The 21565-nt window shown below is 30.2% G+C and overlaps 1 protein-coding gene across 1 annotated transcript; it reads left to right on the top strand.

Annotated features, from left to right (window-relative positions):
• The first annotated feature begins 1050 nt into the window (after positions 1–1050).
• LOC107450059 (cytochrome P450 2J1) lies at positions 1051–20705 on the top strand. The gene is made up of 7 exons (XM_016065768.4): positions 1051–1294; positions 6471–6834; positions 7921–8254; positions 12330–12529; positions 14644–14907; positions 19241–19414; positions 20524–20705. The coding sequence occupies exons 2-7, from the start codon at positions 6492–6494 to the stop codon at positions 20670–20672; spliced, it is 1464 nt and encodes a 487-aa protein (XP_015921254.2). The 5' UTR covers positions 1051–1294; positions 6471–6491; the 3' UTR covers positions 20673–20705.
• Positions 20706–21565: the final 860 nt, after the last annotated feature.

The following is a 21565-nucleotide window of genomic DNA, read 5'->3' on the forward strand; positions in this document are numbered from 1 at the left end:
TCCCCTGAGGATATTTTACGTCAGCGCTGTGGTCGATGTAAGCCGGAAGTCGTATCCACCAGCCATTACCAGAATTTGAACTCGGTTCACATAATTGGTAGGAGAGCTCTCCATCCCAACAAGGCTCTTACATTTATATTGACAAGAAACATATATGAATGAAATTAGCCATCGGTAATTTTTAACTTAGTTTTTACTAAAAGAAAAAAAAACATGTACTAGAGGGACCGGAAAATAATGTCGTGTCTGAGCATTAAATATTCATTAGTCTTACCAACCAATTCATTTTTTTCTCATCCATTTCGATTCATTTTCTATCCGGCATTGATAGGCTTTATTTTCGGAACTACGAAACGACATTAGTTTCCGGTCCCCCTAATATTTTACTCATTAGCTCCAGAAGTTTAATTCACACGCAGTGTGGTTAAATTTCTCTTACTGTCGGGTCAATCATGAGAGGTTTTCGTGTTTTTAGCTCTTTAGAAATGAGAAGTTTCGTTTTTAATCCTATAAAACAGTTAACAATCGGTAAAAAAAATTCACTCTTATTTTTAAGAAATGGATTGAAATATACTTATTCTATCAGAATTATGTCACAAATATAACCATCCAATTTATATAAAGCATAATTTTATTAAATAAAGTATAATTAATATTTATTATAACCTGTTTCCTTCTGGGCAAAAAACGTACTGCATACTTGTAAAAAAAAATCATTTCAATGAAATCCATTATTTTTCCTTGGTTAATGTTTTCCAGCAATATATGTTTTTCAAAATTTTTTTACGTTATACTTCATTTTCGACAAGAATTTGAAATATATATATTATGGCAGTCATTACAGAGCATATTTTGAAACATTTATACTATAAGTCTTTAAATTTGGTTCAAGCAAAAACATTGCGTTTTGTTTGACTTAAGTTAGTGCATTCCAGAGCATAACTGCAAAAAATGTATTAGCCATTCCAGTAGAAATACTTTTTATAAATTGTGTTGTTGTCGCGGTTATCTATAACCTTGAAATATCGTTACATTTGAATAAGTATTTCTGAAGGTTATCATTGGCGTAGAAAAGAGAGGATGCTTGGCGTTAACTCTGTCAAATTTCTTCTTACTCTAGATTAAATTTATTTCACTCCTAAAAGTAATTATCTCTTGATAGTTCTTCTTTAGATTATCCAAAACAACATTATTTTATCTATTCTGATAAGCGATACGTATTTAACTTACCTTGAACAGAATTTTATTTTAGTAAACAATCTGCTATTGATAAGAGTTGCTTTTCAAGCTCAGCGTAAGTTTTATTTTTGTATATTTGTTTACAAGTGTCTTACAAAACTTTAAAGGTTTTTTTTTTTTTTTTTTTTTTTTAAATAAGCTTTTATTTTATAATACTTTACGATTTATTATTGTGTGAAAGTAAGCGAATAAAAATTGGAATACCACAATAACATCAATGTACAAGAATACAATCTTAATGGTTTAAAGATCTAACCTTAAATATGCTAAATAATTTGAGCGGGCAATAATTTAGACTACGAAATTAGAGGATAAAAAGTACTTTCACTGAATAAACGAGTCTATATTTTTCAAGTGATTTTAATGCTTGAAATATGGAAAAATCCTCAATAGAGAAAAATATGGAGAAAGCCACACATTAAAAAATAGGGTTCCAATAATTTTGAGAAAAAAAGGATCAAATGTTTCAACTTCAAAATGGAATGCATGCTTTGTTTAGAGCTGTCAATTAGACATTTAAAAAAAAAAAATTGCAATCTTTGGAATCTTATTGTTCCAAAGATATTGTTATGTGAAAAAATACCTTTATAAGGTTATTATTTTTTCTTATAAAATATAATAATGTTAGAGAAACATTGAATTGTAAGTTTCAAATCATTTTAAACTGTGTCATTTTAAATAACGAAATTCGAAATTTGTACATAATCGGTGAAATAGTTTAATCAAAAAATTTTAAAAAATTTATTATTATGCAATTTTTAATTCTCAAGAACTATCCAACAGATTTTGTCCAAATTTTGATTCTTGTCATTTAAATGTAAATTGTTTAAAATGACTCATTTTTTCACTGATTATTGAGATAGCCTGCCATTTAAAAAAAATAAAGAAAAGAAAAAAAACATATAATGCTTGAAACGTCAATTTTCTTCGCTGTTAATTCTGTTTCACTTTTTAACTTAAAAATTTCCTTTTCTCACGTGTTTTGAATTAAATATTTTTCTTTTTCTTAAATTTTAGGAAAAAGCATCGTAAAAATTTTCGTTTTTACAGTATTAGCAATTACACTCTAAAAATTTTTGAAATAAAATTATTTGAAATTTCATTGTTAATACTTGCAATATTACAGATGAGTTTTAAAAATAGACCCATTGTTAAGTTTATGATGTAAATCTCAAACTAAAAAGTGCAAAAAATTAAAACACCCGAAAATACAATTTAGTTCAAACTTGTTTGTGTCTGCATAAGTTATTTTAAACGCCCATTACTTAGGAAATATCGTATAACGAAGTTACTACGTTAACCGAACGATAAGATTCGAAATATTTATATTAACAAACAAATCTTATTTCGAAATTCGTGTTTTCAAGTTAGCGGAGTACCTAAATTCAACTAATAAATAGAGAGATCCTATTAATATTATTTTAAAACAAAAACAAATTTGACTCAAAGATCTGAGCACAAATTGTTTAAGCGTAAAATAGTGTTGAATCGCTTCTCTTCAAAAATGAAAAAAAAAATCAAATTTTTTTTTCAATAATTATGAATATTTTAACCAGTTTCCTGGCTGTTTTGAGAATTTTAAACGAAAGAACGATGACGTTTCCGACCTTTGATTGTTATACATCTCTGTTATACATCTTTGATGTCCTCTTAAAATTTGTTCCAATAATCTTTGGATACTTTCCTACTTCCTGTTTTTTCCCTTGACTTTAGTAAGTTTAATTAGATGCGATTTATTAAAATTTTTATAATCCGCATCATTTCGCAGCACATTGTTCCATTTGAAGGCTTTCTTGAGTGACATTGGTAAGCCTCAAAAATTTTGTGTTAGAAAATTTGGAATCATGTGTAATGAACTGTTGTACTAATACAGAAACATCTCTGATACAGTTGTCCAAATTATACCTAACATCATAAGTTTTTTGGTATAGTTAACTTTGCCAAAAGAATATTTTTGTACACGCTAAAAAGGTATTTTTAACTAATCGGTGCATTGAATAGGAAAATTTTGGATTTTGAGTGCTCATATAGTGCGGATATAATCTGATGATGTTAAAGATGCAGATAGTCTTCTTCTCATTATGATGTTGATTTAAAAAGTCAGTTTTCAGAATTTGCAATATTCGAAGTTATGAGGCTTCAATAAGTATATATAAAGAAAATTTTCAGTGCTTATTGCTTCTATAAAATTTGCAAAATCACGTAATTTTCAGCATTTAGAGCAGGGTTTCTTAACCTGTGGTTCATGGACCCCTTACGCCCGTATTCACCATTGACCCTAACCCTCAGTCAGAGTTCAAAACAGGTTTTATGAGAGCAACTCTAGGTCAGAGTCCAAAATTTCATTTCACCGTGTGCGTAACTGCGAGTTATTCTAACCCAGAGTTAAGTAACTTTAACCTGAAGATATTCCCGGTTATAGTAACCGCGCATGCGCAGTAAACGAGTGTTTGTTCAATTACTTCGTTTTCTTCGTCGGTATTTTTTATATTTCTGCTCTTTTTCGTTTCATAATTTTAATTGTTTTGAATTTCGATTCTTTTTTTGTATTTTTAACCTGCAGATTTTCCCGGTTTGAGCAAATGCGGATATGAAGAAGGAGATTTTTTATTTATGTTTTCAAAAATAACACTTTTGATGTTCGGTTGCTTATGTTCAATGAGGTCAATTTTTTCACTTGATGCAACTATAAGTAATTTATATCTTCGCCTTGCCTTCAAAAAAATGAAGCATACCATAATAGTAATAAAATGAATATATATTAATAAAATGAAAATTAAATAACACTTTATTTTGATGGTCGGTTGCTTTTTTTATGTTTAATAAGATCATTTTCTTTTACTAGATGTAACTATAATTAATTTATATCAAATAAATGCTTAATAATAAAATGAAAATTAAATTTTCTTGAGTTAATATCTTCTACAGAAGATACTATATATATTTCTCAAATTATTATTAGCAGTCGTTACAGCACTTAAATAATTTTTCACTCGAAAAAAAAAGTCGTGGATAATAAAGATTGCGGCTACAATAATTCAAATGAATAGTGTAAGTAAGAAGATTGTAAATAATTTAACTAACTTTTACTTATTTTTTTAAAAGAAATAAAACAATCGATACTTGAAAGAAATATAAAATTTAAATTTCGATAATATTTATCGAGATGATAGATCTTGCCCAAAAATAAAAATAGTTTAAAGTTGAACTTCTAAAATAATGTGCAATATTTAGATATGAAGATAACGAAAAGAATTTAAAATTTTTTTAATCCATAAAATAAAGCTATTAATTAAATTTAAAAACCTATACATTATTTTAAATATATATTAGAAATTATGTAAAAATAAATATTACTTTATCAATGAAAATTTTGATCCGAGGTAACATTTTAACTACACAATAATTTGCATCAAATAACTTTGCAAATCAGGAAATTTAGAATTTTATAAGCATAAAATAATCTGCTGAATATTTCGAAAAAAATAAGATCATTTGGAAGAGATTTATTGCTTAAAACTATATGAAATTAAAATGCCCGTCTTTAGTTATAATTTTTAATATATAGCCTGACTACTTTATGACATATGGGGCATTTATACAACAGATATATTTCCATGTACAATTATCTAAATAACTAAATTTTTCAAGGCATAATTTTTTTTAAATTTTAAAGTTTCGGAATATTTGTTCCTATTATGACATTTTCCTTTAAAAAAATTGTTATCTTATTCACCATAGCACCGACGTCGATTCTCTCTTATCATCAGCAGATGGCAGCACAATAGTAGTCATTTAAAACTTCTGAATAATATGAATGTGTTGAGTTACGCTTATCTGTACTAGGAAGTTTATTACATACAATTTCATTTAAAATTTAAAAAAAAAAATTCTTCTCAATTGTTTAAGTTATCGATAATATGTTATGAAAGGGAAGGGAAAAAAAAGATTAAAAATACGCGAATAAGGATGATAATGATGTCAGCATAATCCCCTTGATCATAGTGTAAAATAAAAGTATTAAATAATTGTGTGAAATAAAAGTATTTTTAATTGAATTTCAGTTACATTTCTATGGTTGCTTGCGGCTTTATGATATCCATAATAACCAAATATCTAAATTCATAATAATAAAGCTCGGATCCTTTTGCTCATCAATACAAGTCAGTTAGGAAAACGAAACTAAACACATTTTTTATTTGACCAGCAAAAGAGAGATTCAAATTCAATTACTCGATGCAATCTCTTTTTCATCTTCTTTTAATAGAATTTTTTTTAAAAAAATAGCAACGAAAATTGAAAACAAACGCTGTTAATAAGGCTATAAATCTACTGCCTGTAACTGCCGGTCAAGTGACCCGCAGTTAAGAAACCGACGGTCAAAAAATAATGGTGGAATCGCTTTTGAACTCTCGGTCAAAGTTTCCAAACCGGGGGTTTTGGAACTGGGAGTTACGCGTTAGGTCAGAGTCAATGGTGAATACGGGGAGAGGTACATGGGTCATATTTTGGGGGTACGCCGACTACTTTTAAGACGATTGGATCAATAATATTTAAATAACATTGATCTTTTTTACCTAAAAGGTACATACATATTTGAAACTAGGTGATTGAGATACCCCAAATTCAGTGCAGACCCTCTAATATCACTGTCATATTTTTAACATTCTCCACCAACCGGCTTTCAGTTTCCACCATCAGGGGCAACCCCCTGATTACGTCCGATTTGCTATTTTTATAATCATCTGTCAGCCCTTCATTTTTTATGAGCCGTCCCTTTGCTCTTTTCTCTTAGATATGACAACAATCCTCCACAATATGAGGAAAAGAACATTCGCAAACCATATAAAAATTTAACATTTTTACAATTGAAAAAAAGTAAAGTAAAAATAATTGATGGTTTTTGCAATAATTTTTTTTACAGGGGGTGGTCTGTGACTTCTTGAAAAATTTTGAAAAGGGTCCATTATACCAAAAAGGTTAGGAAGCACTGATTTAGAGTAACACTGTCCTGAACCACGTAAGATTAAATGTATCATTTCGGGATCAAAGTATGTGCAGAAATGTTTTGTAACCCCGAAAAGAAGGAGATGTAAAAAAAGTGTGATTAAAGTGTGCATCGAAGTTAGATAATTAATTATGATAATTTAATATCTCGAATTTTACATTCAGAAATATAATTTTCGATTCTACAGAAATATCTGCTCTTTTTTACATACTTTCGATTTTAGTTATAGATCTGAATAAATAATATGCAGTTGAGTACAGAGGACAACACTTTCGCATTCTATGCAGCTTTGGTTGCCGTCCTATTAACCACTTTATACTACATTTTAAAGAAAAGAGGACTTCCTCCTGGCCCAACGGGTCTCCCTTTCTTCGGCTACTATCCATTCCTCGATGACGACAAGATTCATCATCAGCTTCAAAATCTCGGGAAGAAATATGGGAATGTCTTCAGTTTCACCGCCACCGGAACTCTGTACATTAATCTGGGATCTGCGGCATCCATCAGAGAAGCACTTGTCACCAAGTCGGAATGTTTTCAGCACAGATTAGAAGAACCTAATCAACTGTTTGATCATTTGGAAGGAGGTAAGTCTGTCTGATCATACATGGAAACAAGAATTTTAAATGGAACTTTTTTCACCGACCTCAATCGAAACCAATCCTTCCTTTCATTTTGGAATTAACTCTGACATACTTTAGACAGCTGGCGAGGGGTGTTCTTTAGATAGACAGATTGTATTAATTTCGATATAACAATTAAACATTAGCAATATAGCTTGCTAATTTTATCATCGTATATTCGATAGTATTTCAGAGCATATTATTGAAAGAATGAACAATGAATTGCAAATGGTTGTTTGCTTGTCTTAACTGTAGAAATATTTATTCACTTTTTATTACATAATTAAAAATTGCCATGTTTTCTTAAATGAATAAGGTTGAACCGCATTCAGGCCCGTTTTGTCCCATATTTTTTTAAAAATTATGAAAGAAAGGTTGTATATTTTTAACATTAACTTGTTCGAGGGCACGTTACTTTGTCTAATTCTTCCCAGAAAAGTTTTATTTTAGCATGATGTAAAAGATGCATTAGATGCTTTGACCAAGAAATAGTTTAAACGCATAAATATTGCTTGTTTTAATTTTCTCTGTTATGATAATTGCAAACTCATTTGTAATAGTCCAGTTAAATGAGACTTTTTCTTTGGATAAATTAATACCTCAATGGATAGATTTTATAATGACCCGATTCCGTGGCCTTCACAAAGCCTCAACTAAAAAAAAAAATTTTTTTTTTGGGGGGGGGGGATATATTTAAAACATTGCTTACAAGAGTACAATTATTTACATCAGCATTCCGAAAAATGGAATCATAAAGTGCTTCAAATGACAAGAAGATTGATCATCGTCTTTATGTATTTCGAGAGACTGTATTGAGAGAAACGTGTTAAAATCGATATTAAACTCTATACTTTTCTTCATATTTAAGTACCAAATTTATGATCGGGTGTGCTTGATAACTGTATTGAAAAATACAATTTTGTAATTCCGGGTTTCTTTTTCCATGACCCTGTACTGTTTTTTAACTGCTTCGTTTTGATGACTCGCTTCATAATTTAAAAAATTCAACATTATCTAATAACTTAAAAAATTACATTTAATTTTTTTAAGGTATGCTTTTCCTGAAAGGTGAGCCATGGAAAGTTATTAGAAAATTTTTCCTTCAGCAGTTCAGAGAGAGAGGCTTAACTGTCATCAAAAAAGAAATGTCTGGCTCCATTTACGACACTGTACAAAGCACAATAAATGATTTGGCCAAAAAGAAAGGAAAGCCAGTGGACATGCCTTCCATTTTGGTTACGAAATGCAGCGAAATTATTCGCCAAGCAATCTTTGGCAATGATGGTATGACAGAAGATGAATTGAAACATTTCTGCAATCATTATGGGGAGGCAGTCAACACCTTAACGGGTACCAGTGTCTTTCCCTCGGGTGTCATAGCCAAGTAAGATTTTTTTCTCTCTCTCGTATGATTCAAAGATTGAGATGGATCCTCCATCGTTTCTTGTCGACCCTCTAACGAAGTAGGTGTGTTTAAATCAAAGTAGACGTGTCTGTCAAGGTATTCAGATCACGTCCGCATGTCGCCCATAAGGGGTGAGTGTTATCGACGATGTCAACCTTCATCTATCAAAAGGTACACCAAGACATATCTTATTACATACTGGTGAATCGGAATTGCATTGTTGTAGTCCTAGTCTTCCTACAGTATGCGATTTTGGATGAATGAATACAAAGCAAATGGACGACACTGTTACATTTAATATCAACAGTTATTTACAAGTTAAAATATAGTTATAAGCATAATTGATTCCAGTTATTAAATACATAATTATTGAGATAAAATATTTACGTTCGTCATTTCTTCAATATCCAAATATATATAGAACATCAGGATTGTAATTAAAATGACGTTATCCTACTAACGACGCGCACTTTTCAATGTATATAAAATAAAACTTTGACGCGTGTGAATTTACTAACTTTTCACAACACAGTTTATCTAAATTAGTTCAACTTCATAAAACTGTTTGTAAAAAAAGGGTAAAGTAAAAGAGTTTTTAAAAAAATCTTCTTTCAAGTAATTTTAAACCATATTTAAATTTGATACTGTATTAGTCTTTAAAAACATTCTGTTTTTGTTCGTTGGCGAGATTCTTTCCCTTTGGCAAAATGTAATAGGCAGGTTTGCTTTCTTCTTTTGCCTGACCCCACTTCGAAAACAGGACACCCGGACGATTTCCGAGAACGAGTTACGTACTTGAGGGACATTCTAGATAACATCATGAGCCGTGGTGGCTCAGAGGATTTAGATGAGATGAGCCAGGTTAAAACCGATATGAATTCTGGCATACACCAACCACAGTGCTGATATAAAATATTCTCAGTGGTAAACGGGTTATAAATTGGAAATTCCTAGCTGACCGTGGGAGATTTTCGTGGTTTTCCTCTAGACGTAACGCCCATTTGGGTTAATTCCATCAAGAAAAATTCCTTTACGAAGGTTCATTTGTTCTAATGCTTGATCCAAGAGTTCCCTTTATCTTCTGGGTTAGGTTTAAAACTACAAAGCTATGGGCATTAAATAGTGACGGTCGTGAACTTTAAATTGGGTCGGCGGTTCGACGCCGACAATAAAAAAAGTTTTTAACATCATACCTTCAAAATGGACTGTTTTTTTCTTAATATTGGTTTCAACCACAATATTTTAATAACTTAAAGTGTATATGTTTAGAGGAAAACTCTACGTATTTTGCTTTAGTTTTTATTCAATGTTAAAAAAATTACAATAGAAAATTTGCAATACTTTAGAATATGCTTTTAAGGAATAATCGGAAAGTAAATATCCACTCCTATTTTTTTTTTTTTTTTTTTTTTTTTTTTTTTTTTTTTTTTTGAAGCTGTCTGCCGATCGCAGGCAGAAATTTGAAGTGCTTAATCATGATTAGAGGAATTAATTATACAAAGTCAAATTTCGATAAAAAATTTTTTTATGTGAGCTGTTTTTCGTGTTATACCACTATGTTAATGGGAGTGAAGGGCAACAAAAATATAATATTTATAAGTATGACCAAGGAGCTGTGGCGGTAAAGGAGATACTGCACTCGTCTCCAATTGAGGTAAACCGGGTTCGAATCCCATCGACGGCTGGTTGATTCGAATTCCGCATCGCATCAGGCTCACACCGATCACAGTGCTAAGGTAAAATATCCCCGATAGTAGACGGATCATGAGTGAGTCTCCTTGCCGTCAAGCTAACTATGAGAGGTTTTCGTGGTTTCCCTCTGCACGGAACGCAAATGCGGGTCAGTTCTATCAAAACGTTCACCACAAATGTAAGTGTCTCCCTATACGTGATTCAGGAGTTCCCTTGTCTTCTGGATTGGGCTTAAAATGACAAGGTAACAGAGTTTAACATGAAACTCAAAAAATTGGGTCGTCAGTTCTGCGACGGTTTATAAAATATGTCGAACTAAAAACAATCACAACTTTTAACGTTGAGTTCGCATGATAAGCGTATGTTAACCTTAAAGCGTAATATGAAGGAACATCCTTTGTAAAAAAGTTGTATACTCTTAATATTAACTTATTTGCGAACATATGACTTTGTCCAATTTTTCCCAGCTAAGTTTTATACCAACATGATGTAAAAGATGCAGAAGATGCTTTGACCAAAAGCTTGTTTAAGGTATCCGACTACCTTCGGGACAAAATTTTTGAAAAATAAATATTTTCCACAACATTATTGCAATTTATATTGAATATTAATTTAAATAAACATATTTAATCGAGAAAATTTAAATATACAGGAAATTTTTTGTTTAAAGAGTATTTTTTAGATAATTTTAATGAAAATAACTCATTAACGGAAAACACTCTACACAAAAAACTATTGTACATACAGCTATCAAACTTTTTGAGCCATTTTGTATAGCCCTCTGAAGTGTTATGAACCTCAACTTAAATGATATCATGAAATTAAAAAAATTTATGGAGTGTTAAGCATATTTTTCCATTTTTTTTCACATTTTCTTCACATTATCTATTGTAAAATATCTCATAAAACAAAAAATAATGCAGTTATCTGCATTCTGGAGGTCTGTTACATAACCACCAATACAAGAAACAATCTCTGAAAGTTTGAAGACAAAATTTATAATAATTAGTTGAGTTATCTTGTTTTCCGTAGACAAAAAACAGCAAAATTTTCATTTTGAGAAAAACACAATTAAAGTTTATAATTACATTTTTTCTATAAACTATGAATGTTTGTCAGTAGGAAGTTATTATATTTTATAGGGGGCACATTCCTTCATACATTTTCTTAGTTTTATTTAACGTAGCGATATTTTAACGTATTATTTAGCGATATTTTAAAGTATTTAGTGAATAACATCAAAAGTCTACTACTTATAAAGCATTTAACACAGGAACAATTTTTTATTAAACAACCATCTTACTGTATTTTCACACTTTAATATATATGTCTAAATATAGTTTTTATTAATAATTAAAAGTAAAAATATTTTTTATAATATTTATAATAGCCCAAATCTAGAATTTTCTTCTAAATGCAATTTGTTATCATAGCAAACCGGACAACATAATGAAGCTAATATCATCATCAGGATCTCAATATCAATTATTCGATTGCCATACAGATTGTTTTTATCCAAAGGCATCAATTCTTTATTCACTTCCATAGAAATCGATAATTTTGAAGAGCTTGAAGTAATAGATTCTTCTGCTTTACACAATTTTGAATAAATGGTATAATCAACTTTACTCAAATCATCGCTTTTGGTGGCATGTTGATTACCGTAATATTTACGTTTCTTAGATCGAGAAGTACGTCCTTTACCCATCTCAATAAATTTATCAAAATAAATAAATAAAAATTTTGAAAGAAATCAATAAATTTCTTCAAAACAAATCAAAATCAAGATATAGAAAGTACGCTTCAAATGTAAACAAACTATCAGAAAATATGCTAACTTTTTATGTTACCCACAAACAGTAACTACGAAACGTAAAATCTAATTCAGATTATTAGCCGAGAGTTTAAGAGCTTTTAAAAATTAAATATCTAAGAAAAATAAACACACAAATAGAAATGGAACCGAAACTATTACCTACTACCGGTTTCATTTTTGTAATTTCCGGTAAGTTAGACAGCTGTCATCTGTTACTAAAATAGCTATAACTAAAGTTCTGCTTGACGTGCATTCAAAAACAAAACAGTTTTGAAAACTAGAAAAATTGGGCATTATTATAAAGTAATAAAATAAAAAAGTGATTTTTTGTGAAAATCCTCGTTTTAAAGGTAGTCGGATACCTTAAATGCATAGATATTGTATGTTTTAAATTTTTTTATTGTTTTCATTTTATTTGAAATTTATGTGTAAAAATCCAGTTAAATGAGTCTTCAGAAAAATGAATACATAAATTTTAGGACGGCCCGATTTCGTTTCCATAAAATGGGTTCTAATAATTAACAATGGCTCTTCATTTCTGAACAGATACTTTATTCTTCCCTACCTCAAAGGTGTGAAAGAAGGAAGGAAAGCAGCCGAAATGATTCAAGGAGTTTTACTCAATGCTATCAAAAGACGAAGATCAACCTACAACGAAAACCATGTCAGGGATTTAGTGGATGCTTACATAAAAGAAGGAAATATCCGTCGATCTAAAAATGATCCAATAGCGAAATACTTCACTGGTATGTTCTTTTGTTTGATCTCTCGAATGTCTCTGTGATAATGCATTTTAAGACAACGTTTTAAAAAAAACTCAATTTTTCTCTCAGAAATGCATCCTTATTGTTGATTCAAAGACACTATTAGCAAACGTGGACAAAAACACTATATAGTGCAGTAGGTGTCATTGAACACCCAGCCTACGCACCATGCTCCCTAACTGTGCTCGCGGATTTTAATTATATTACATTTGAGTAAAATATGAACCAATAAAACATGATTGATAGGTATTCTATTTACGTCGCACTAGAGCTGCACAATGGGCTACTGGCGACGGTCTGGAAAACATCCCTGATGATCCGAAGGCATGACATCGCAATTTTGATCCCCTGCAGAGGGAATGGCTCCTCTGCTTTGGTATCCCGAGGACCTTCGCGAGAAGTCGAACACTTTACGGTATAACGAGGACCGATACCACACACCCTCGGTCCCTATGCAGGCTGATCAAAGTGGTCTCCCATCCACTTACTAACTGCAGCCATGGATTTCCGTGTTCTTCTGGGATCTTTAAGATCAGTCATCCACGAAACAGAACATGATTGAAGAAACACTCCTTTCAAAATAACCAGCCTTTATCACGGGACATAGAACCCTCGACGCAGAAGACGAGGTCTAAACCAACTGGCATAGGCATGAAATTCATAAACCGATTACCACTAGGGATATTTTCCGTCAGCGCTGTGGTCAATTCTGTGCCGGAAGCCCAATACGAATTGACCAGCCATTACCATTATTCTAGCCAGAGCCGTTTCATTGGAAATCGAGCATTCTAACTCCTTAACCTTTCCGACTAGAATTCATTTTTATAAATTTAAAATGCATCAGTGTAGAAATGGGAAAGCAATTTTTAATTGTAAATTTCGAATAATTTGCATTTGTTCCACCCATAACCAAAAGGATCAAAACACTTGCTTGTAGCAATCATAGCGGTACCAGCTGATGGACAGTAATTGCTTTTCTCTTAGTTTTTAAATTATTAAAACTATTAAGGGACTACTATAGTTTTTATGCATTGGAGAAAATTCGTTGCTTAATTCATAAGTAAATTTTACCAGAAATTTGCTTCATAATACAGAAAGAAAAAAAACACACCATAAATTCGTTAAAAAGTTCAGGTAAGTGCCATTACGCATTATCATTGATATTTTTTAGGACCTGGGTAAAGAATGTCCTCAGATGTGACTGTTCTAAAAGAGTTAAAAAAGTAGTTTTACATTTGTCTGCAGACTTTGTCAATCAGCTTTTTCATCCTTTCACTCAGTCTTTTTAGTTTATTATCTTGATTTGAAAAATATAAAAATCATTTGAAAAGAAAAGCTTATTTGCAACTTTACTGATTAAGAACCCATGATAATAAGTGAGCCCCAAAAACTTTAAAGAGTTTATGAACATCCGTTTCGGAAGTATGCATAACAGCACATGAACTCAAATAAAAGTTAAAAGTAATAAATCATACAGCATACCGGACAAAAAATAATTTTAAAAAAATCATAAATAAAAATCAAGACAAATAAATCTATGAAACATGACATTTTTTAAACAAATGCGAAATCAAATTATCGAATACATATGCGCAAATTTGAATTTTTTCTTATTTGAATTTTCTCAGTTGAAACCTATAAAATATTTCATTTCTATCTTAAACTATTTCTGCAAATTTAAAATGGTAACAGTGTTTTTAAGGTTTACACAGTCGTGTCTTTTTTAAAGCTTTTACTTTACTAATTTAAATTCACAAATATCTCAATCACGAATAACCAATGTTTACTATAAATGTATTTTTCCATGGAAACTGTCATTTCTTAAAAATATTCAAGAACATCTTATACTTGTTTCTAATTAAGAAAGGGTAGTTTATTGTGCCTATTGTTCTAAGTTACTGGTTTTTATTATTATTTGTTTAAAAAACATAGATAGCATTTACATATAATTCAAGTACAGAGAGAAATGCAGGTGATTTCGGTGCCATATAAAATTTACACATATGAACTATGACACATATGAACTATGATTTACTCTTTTTCTCTCGATATTGACAAAACAGAAGATATGAAATTTCAATATTCTTTTTTTTTAGACAAGGCTTTGGTAAGGACTCTTCTTCAAGTTGTGGGTGACGGAATAGTGTTCGTGTCCTTCTTTATCACTAGTTTTCTGAATGTCTTGTTGGAACATCCAGAAGAACAGGAAAGAATCTATAAGGAGTTAATTGAGGTTGTTGGAGAAGACAGGAATCCAAGCCTTGAAGACAAAAGCAAACTGCCATACACAAATGCATTTATTGCTGAAGTTTTGAGATGTAATGATTTGTTTACAACATTCCCAACCCTTGAATGCTGTAGTAAGCAGTACAAACCCTTCTATATTTTTCCAATATTTTAGCAAAAAAAAAAAGTCGGTGTTGAACAAGATTGAAAATAATACGGGCACATTCGAATATTCCGAATTCAATCTTGCTTCAGAATAGGAAAAATGCTGTTTTTTTGTATTGAGTATTCTTATAAAAGTATTCTTGAAGTATTCTAAAATGATCTAAAATGGAAATATTCTTAAATCTATTCCCGCCTGGAGTTTAGTTTTGTAGATATTAAAAAAAATGTTCTAAAGTGGTGTTACAATTTCAAAGTAAATGCATATTTTCTACGACTAACTGCCATTATATATATATATATATATATATATATATATATATATATATATATATATATATATATATATATATATATATATATATATATATATATATATATATATATATATATATATATATATATATATATATATATATATATATATATATATATATATAATGTTACTGCCAAAGCACGAATTCAGCCAAATCGCGAAATAGCTAAGAGCGCTGTAAATTGACTAGCATTGTGCGATCTTTTCTTGATTTCGGGAATTGGCCTGCCGGCCAAATCGCAAAGTGGCATGGGAGGATCAGCCAAAGTTGGAAGAAAAAATCATTGGCATGTATTATTGGCTCTGTATAATCATAACTTCATTCTTTAAAAATTACTAGCTGCGGTACCCGCAGCTAACTGCGGTGGAATATGGCCATTTAAGACAAAGTAAAAAATTAAATTTTTTAAATTTTAATTTAAAAACTTGTCTATTTTTTACATTTTTAAATTAGAAGATTTATATTTTCAAAATAAAAAAGAAAACAAAAGGGGCAATATTAGCAAATTAACTTTTTAATAAAACAAATATTAAAAAATTGTGGTTCCACCGTACCACCCGGTATGTGAAAAAACATACCACTACAATTTTTTTTCTGTAAAGTAAAAGTTATTAGAAATACAAAAGATATTAAAAAAGTAGTAAAATGGTCAACACAAAACACCTACCGGGCATTCTTGAATGAGCTGATCGTTTCAATTACATCGCACTTTGGCCGAGAGGTATAGCCAAAGTGCGAAATGGCCGGCCAATTCACGAAGTGGGCGGACTTCAGGCTTTCGCCGTGACATATATAAACATAAAGTAACATAAAAAGCTTCAATTATCTTTTTATGTTATTCCTTTTCTGTAAATCCTTCTCTTTATTTATTATTCAAAAAACGCTTTCTCACTCTTTTAAATACACATCCTATCCGTTAATCTGTTTTTGGCTCAAGTATGCATTCATTAAAAGTAAGACATTTTTCTCTTTGCTCTTTGTGGGAATCGCGCGACCTATTTGATAAACCAATTACAATATCTAAGATTTCCCTGAAATGAAACATTTTACTGGTTTACCTTGCAAGATTTTCCCTAGCTTTTATTGAGGAGCACAACTAATTCGTGTGCTCTTTTATAGCTGTTCTCACTCTAATATTTAATACATACATTTTATACCTTCTTTCCCTGCCTGTGACCTATCTTTATCCTTCCACTCGGCAACGACGTTATAAGTCGTCAGGATAAAAGGGTAGGGAAGGGGGTACATCAAAGATATGTAATATCTCATTAAAATGGTCTTTTGAAAATTTGAAATAAATCAACTTCGGAAGGGGGTACATCGAAGATATGGAATATCCCATTCCAATGGACAGTTGGAAAATTGTCAGTCGGATTCTTCTTCGGTTCTCAGTGATTCGTGATTCATCCAGCGTCTTCAACTGGGAATAATTTCTTCGGTCTTCTCGCTGATGTGGCTGGTGTCTCACTTGGTGATCGTCGGCTTTTTATTTGTGTGTGCAGCATGTTGTGTCTGTAGTTCTGAAGATTATGAATACTACTAAAAGAGCCGAGCTTCAGTATTTTTCACCCCCCTCGGACTATAAAGAAAAATTGCCACGGATTGCGGATAGACATTAAAAAGTTTTCAATTTGAAATCCCATCCCTTTCCTTTACAAGTGACTTTCGGAAAGCTTAGATATGCTTCTCCCCGTCGTGCTTTAGATTGTTTCGTCAATTTGTTCTCACACCGCCTCGCTCAAAGAGATTTATGATTCATCATAACATAGAAACTAATTTGTTTTCCTATTAACTCTCGTCTTTGCTTTTGGAATGGTGTTCATGGAGTTTTATCGAACTTTCTTCAGCTACGTATCCTTTGTGGTACTTTTTTAAAAATTCTCTATGTTTAACTCATAAAACATTTATTTCTTTAATTTTTTATTGATTAATTAAAAAAAGCACTCATATTACTACGGCACTTATGATTGTAATTTTGAAATTATTATTTGAATAATATATATATATATATATATATATATATATATATATATATATATATATATATATATATATATATATATATATATATATATATATATATATATATATATATATATATATATATTTGTTTGTTTAGGGTTAAGATAAAAATCCAATTAAAATATTTAAAAAATTTTCTCTTCTAAATGTAACTACAAAAATTATTGAAATTAATTTTTAATAAATGAATGCAATTACGGTGTAGCAGAAATTATAAATTAAATATGGAAATATCAAGAAATGTTAAAACTAATACAAATAATTTGAAAGTGAATAAAATACTTGCTTTTAGAATTTGAATTGAAGAACAACCAGACATTAATGCTTGAGTCCAACGTTGGTAATTAGTTCAGAGTCTGGCCCAAACACAAATTGACAAGGAATAGTATCCGGATACACTCAAAATACATTCAAAATAAAAATGAAAGCAATAAAAGTGACAAATACCCGATTGGGACAAATTAAACTATCTTGTTTAATAATGACACAAGTTGTACTTCAAATGTAATCCCAACAAATATTTTCGAAAAATTATATGTCCAAAAGGAAAAAAAGATATAAATGAAACCAAACAAAAGGTAATTTGCAAATTAACCAAACTTGCAACAAAATTAAGGAAAATAGCTACGTCAGTCAAATTTTAAAAACTGATTTACCTTTTACCATATTAAATTTGCAAGCTTGCTTCGGATTTCAATTAGTGATTAATTGTGTTAAATAGGTTGTAATGAAAAATATGAGAAGATTGATCACCTTTTCTGATTAGACAAGAAATTTGTCCTGACACATTTTTTCTGAAATCCTGGTTAATGTTCGCAATAAAAATACAAATAAAAAAAATGTAGAAGGAAAAGAATGTCAAATCAAAGAAAAACAAAATAATGAAAATGTTAAAGAAAAGAAAATTCTGAACATAAAAAAAGAATAAACAAAAATAAAAGTGTAAACAAAGTGAATTTAAAGAAAAATATTCAAAAAATAAACAAAAAAGCTTTTTCGTAAGCATGAAAACGAAAACGTACATGCTTACAAATTTCTGAATAAAAATTCATTTCTCGGGTGTACAAGGAAGAACTGAAACAAAGGAAGGTTGTTAGGGTTAAATGCGAATAGTTCATGTCAAAAAGGTGCTCGATATTATGTTTTAATCATGCAGGTTCAATAGTAATAATTTTATTCCTTGTTATACATTAAAAAATGAATATTTGTTGTGCTTTTTAAGTACAGAGAATATGTGTGATCGAAAGAAAACGTTGGTTTCAATTATGAAAGAGGCAACATGTTGAAAGAATTGTGAAATTTCGAGTTTTCTTCTTGTTTTTTAAGCATAATTATACTTTTGTATATATGCGAGTTTTTCCATTGCATGTCATCCATTTAAATTTAATTTATTTTACTTCAATAATTCATTATTGACTAAAAGTTTGAATTCTTTAAAAAAGGAATTGGTTTTAAAATATTAACAATTTGTGGTACTTCTCCAATTTGTCGACGTAAGGAAATTCAGCTATTTTGTTTATTTATTCATTTTCATTTTTAAAAAAATAGCTACCAGCTGCTAAAAAAATAAATAAATAATAATGTAAATAAAAGCAATTGAATTTACTTGCGCTCGTTGGTTTGGCATTTTTGAAGCCTGAGGCCGGCAAAATGGAAAAGTACCAAATTTATTTAAGTACTTAAGATTTTACCATAAAACGCATTTCAAACGTAACAGTGCAACGATATAAGATTGCAGAGCAATCTTAGGGGGTTAGGGGACGTAAGTGAGGTGGAGCCTACTAGTTAATTAGGCTGATACCTTTGATTTTGTGCTACTTTTGCAATACTGATTGGTTCATGTTAATGCCAGCGACTTATCCTAAGCAATAAGTAATGAAAAGAAAATGGTTGATGCTGTTTTAAAAGTGTGAATTTTTTTTGTTGAAAACATTTTTATAATTGAAGTTCGCAATATGCTTTTCAGAAGAGACAACTGTAAGTGGTTATAGAATTCCAAAAGGCGCAGTCTTGATGTATAACTTTTGGATGGCTCATATGAACCCTGATGATTATGAAGAACCTCAGAAATTTAATCCTTCAAGATATGTTGTGAAAGATGGTAAAAAGAGACCCGAGCTTCCTGTTTCATTTGGAATGGGTGAGTGACTTTTTGCAAGGTTTGGGCTTCAATAAGTATTTTTAATAAGCAACAAATATTGGTCTGGCTGGGGTAAAAGAGATAAGCGGGGTCACAGAAGAATTGAGTATTTGGAAGTCGAGAAGAAGTGATTGTGCTTCAACCATGTGATTTAAATCATATATTTAATGGGGCTGCTTGTAAACGAAGCGACGCGTGTCACGATTGACATACAATAACGTCACTTGCAGCTAGGTATTCAATTGAAGTGCTTTGAATAACTAAAATGACGTTTCAGGTTTTTCAAGAGAGCTTTTTCTGGGGAAAATAACAGGAATTTCAAGTAAATCTTCAGTGACAGGAACTGTAACATAATGAAAATTAACTAAACGTTCTGAAACAACTCTTGGGTTTAAAGATATATATTTTGGAAAAAAGATTAGTAGCTTGACCAGAGCCGTATAATTGCTTGTAATCAATCTTATTTAATCCCTTTTTTTATTCGAATTTATTATTAGAAAGAAATTATTAGTATATTTATGTTTTAAAAAAACTTAATGCATGTTTTTTATTCAAAAATCTAACACTTTATTGAGCAAGCCTATAAAGATAAAAAATAAAGAAAGAAATAATTGGTGCAAATAATCTAGTTTTGTTCTTATTAATCTCACTTTTCTATAAAGTTGCTTCGTATGATTTTGATATCGATTTTATTTATTTCAAGCTATTTACTTTGACATTTTAAGATGTTTTAAGATATAAACTTTTTTTTGCAAAAATGAAAAAGGGCAGTTTAAAAGATCAAACAATTTTTTGCCCAATTTTAAACTTCATTTCACTTTTAAAACAATTTTTTAAAAAAAGCTTAGCAATCTATAAAACGCAATGATCGTACAATCATTCCAGTGTCATAAGGAAATGTCAATGTTTTTCTGTGTCAAAACACGGAATACGAGAGAAAAATACTGATATGCAAAAGAAGTAACAATCAAGTAACAACAAGGGAATAAAATTGACCAATAGGATAGGTGAACTAATTGAACAAGATAAATGAGGGTAATAAGTTTAAATTGCAAACTAAACTAAGCAAAAGCATGATGTAAATTGTAATTTTTTGAACATAATTTTAGGAAAGAGATCTTGCATGGGAGAAGGATACACAATGAATCAAGTTTTCCTTTTTCTCTCCACCATTGTAAAGCATTTTCATCTTAAGAAACCGATTGAGGACAAAGAAGACAAAACCTTCATTTGTGCACATCCAAGGAAAGAAAGTTAATGTATAAAGAAAAATATAGTTGTTTTTATTTTATTTTCTGTTTCTTATTTTATTTCCTGTTTCTTATTCTATCTAATTCCTATTGGAATTCATTTTAATGATTTTTTTCTGTTAAAATTTTGTATCTTTGACAAAAGAAGAACTTTTGAGTGAATGATAAAATGAAAACAAAGCGAAATAAATGAAATAAAATAATAAAAATGAATAATGGTAATCAAAATTATGACAAGAAATTGCTTCAAAAACGATCATTGTATTGAGTTTGAAGATTCATAGCATTGTAGTCGATGTCATTCTATTAAAAAAAATTTTAAAAAAAACCTAGTTACATTAAATGTTAAGCCTTTAATGCGCATAAGGCAGTCAAAGAGCACTTTAATGTACATTAAAAAAACTATTTTTATATTATTACTTTAAGAAATGGAAAACTTTAAGAAATGGAAAATCTTGAACGAGCTAAAAATAAATTTCTTAACATTATTTAATTAAAATTTTTAAAAAATCAATAGAATCTACCTTACCAAATGTTATTCATCAAATATTATAATTTTTGACCTATCATGCACATTGGAGTGTCAAATAATTATTTCAAGGACGAAAAAAAAATGCTATCGATAATTAACCAAATACAAAAATTAAGGTAATGAGCAGCAAAACATAATTACTAATTGGAGGTTGAAATTTGAAGATGTATCGAATGATTCAACTCATTTCTGTTTTCTCCCGCAGGCAAACCTGTCTTGTTGTTTAATACTCCCTTGATTTGTGTTGTTTTTACCTCTGATAAATATTAATTTGCGACTTTCAATGTGCATACTTTTTTGCTCTTATTTTTAATAAGGATTCTAAAAATGCATGTTGAGGTCTTTATGAAATATCCTGTATACATATTT

This window comes from Parasteatoda tepidariorum, chromosome 1, assembly GCF_982258835.1.
Source record: "Parasteatoda tepidariorum strain Cologne lab strain chromosome 1, Ptep-v5.0, whole genome shotgun sequence".
NCBI lineage: Eukaryota > Metazoa > Arthropoda > Arachnida > Araneae > Theridiidae > Parasteatoda > Parasteatoda tepidariorum.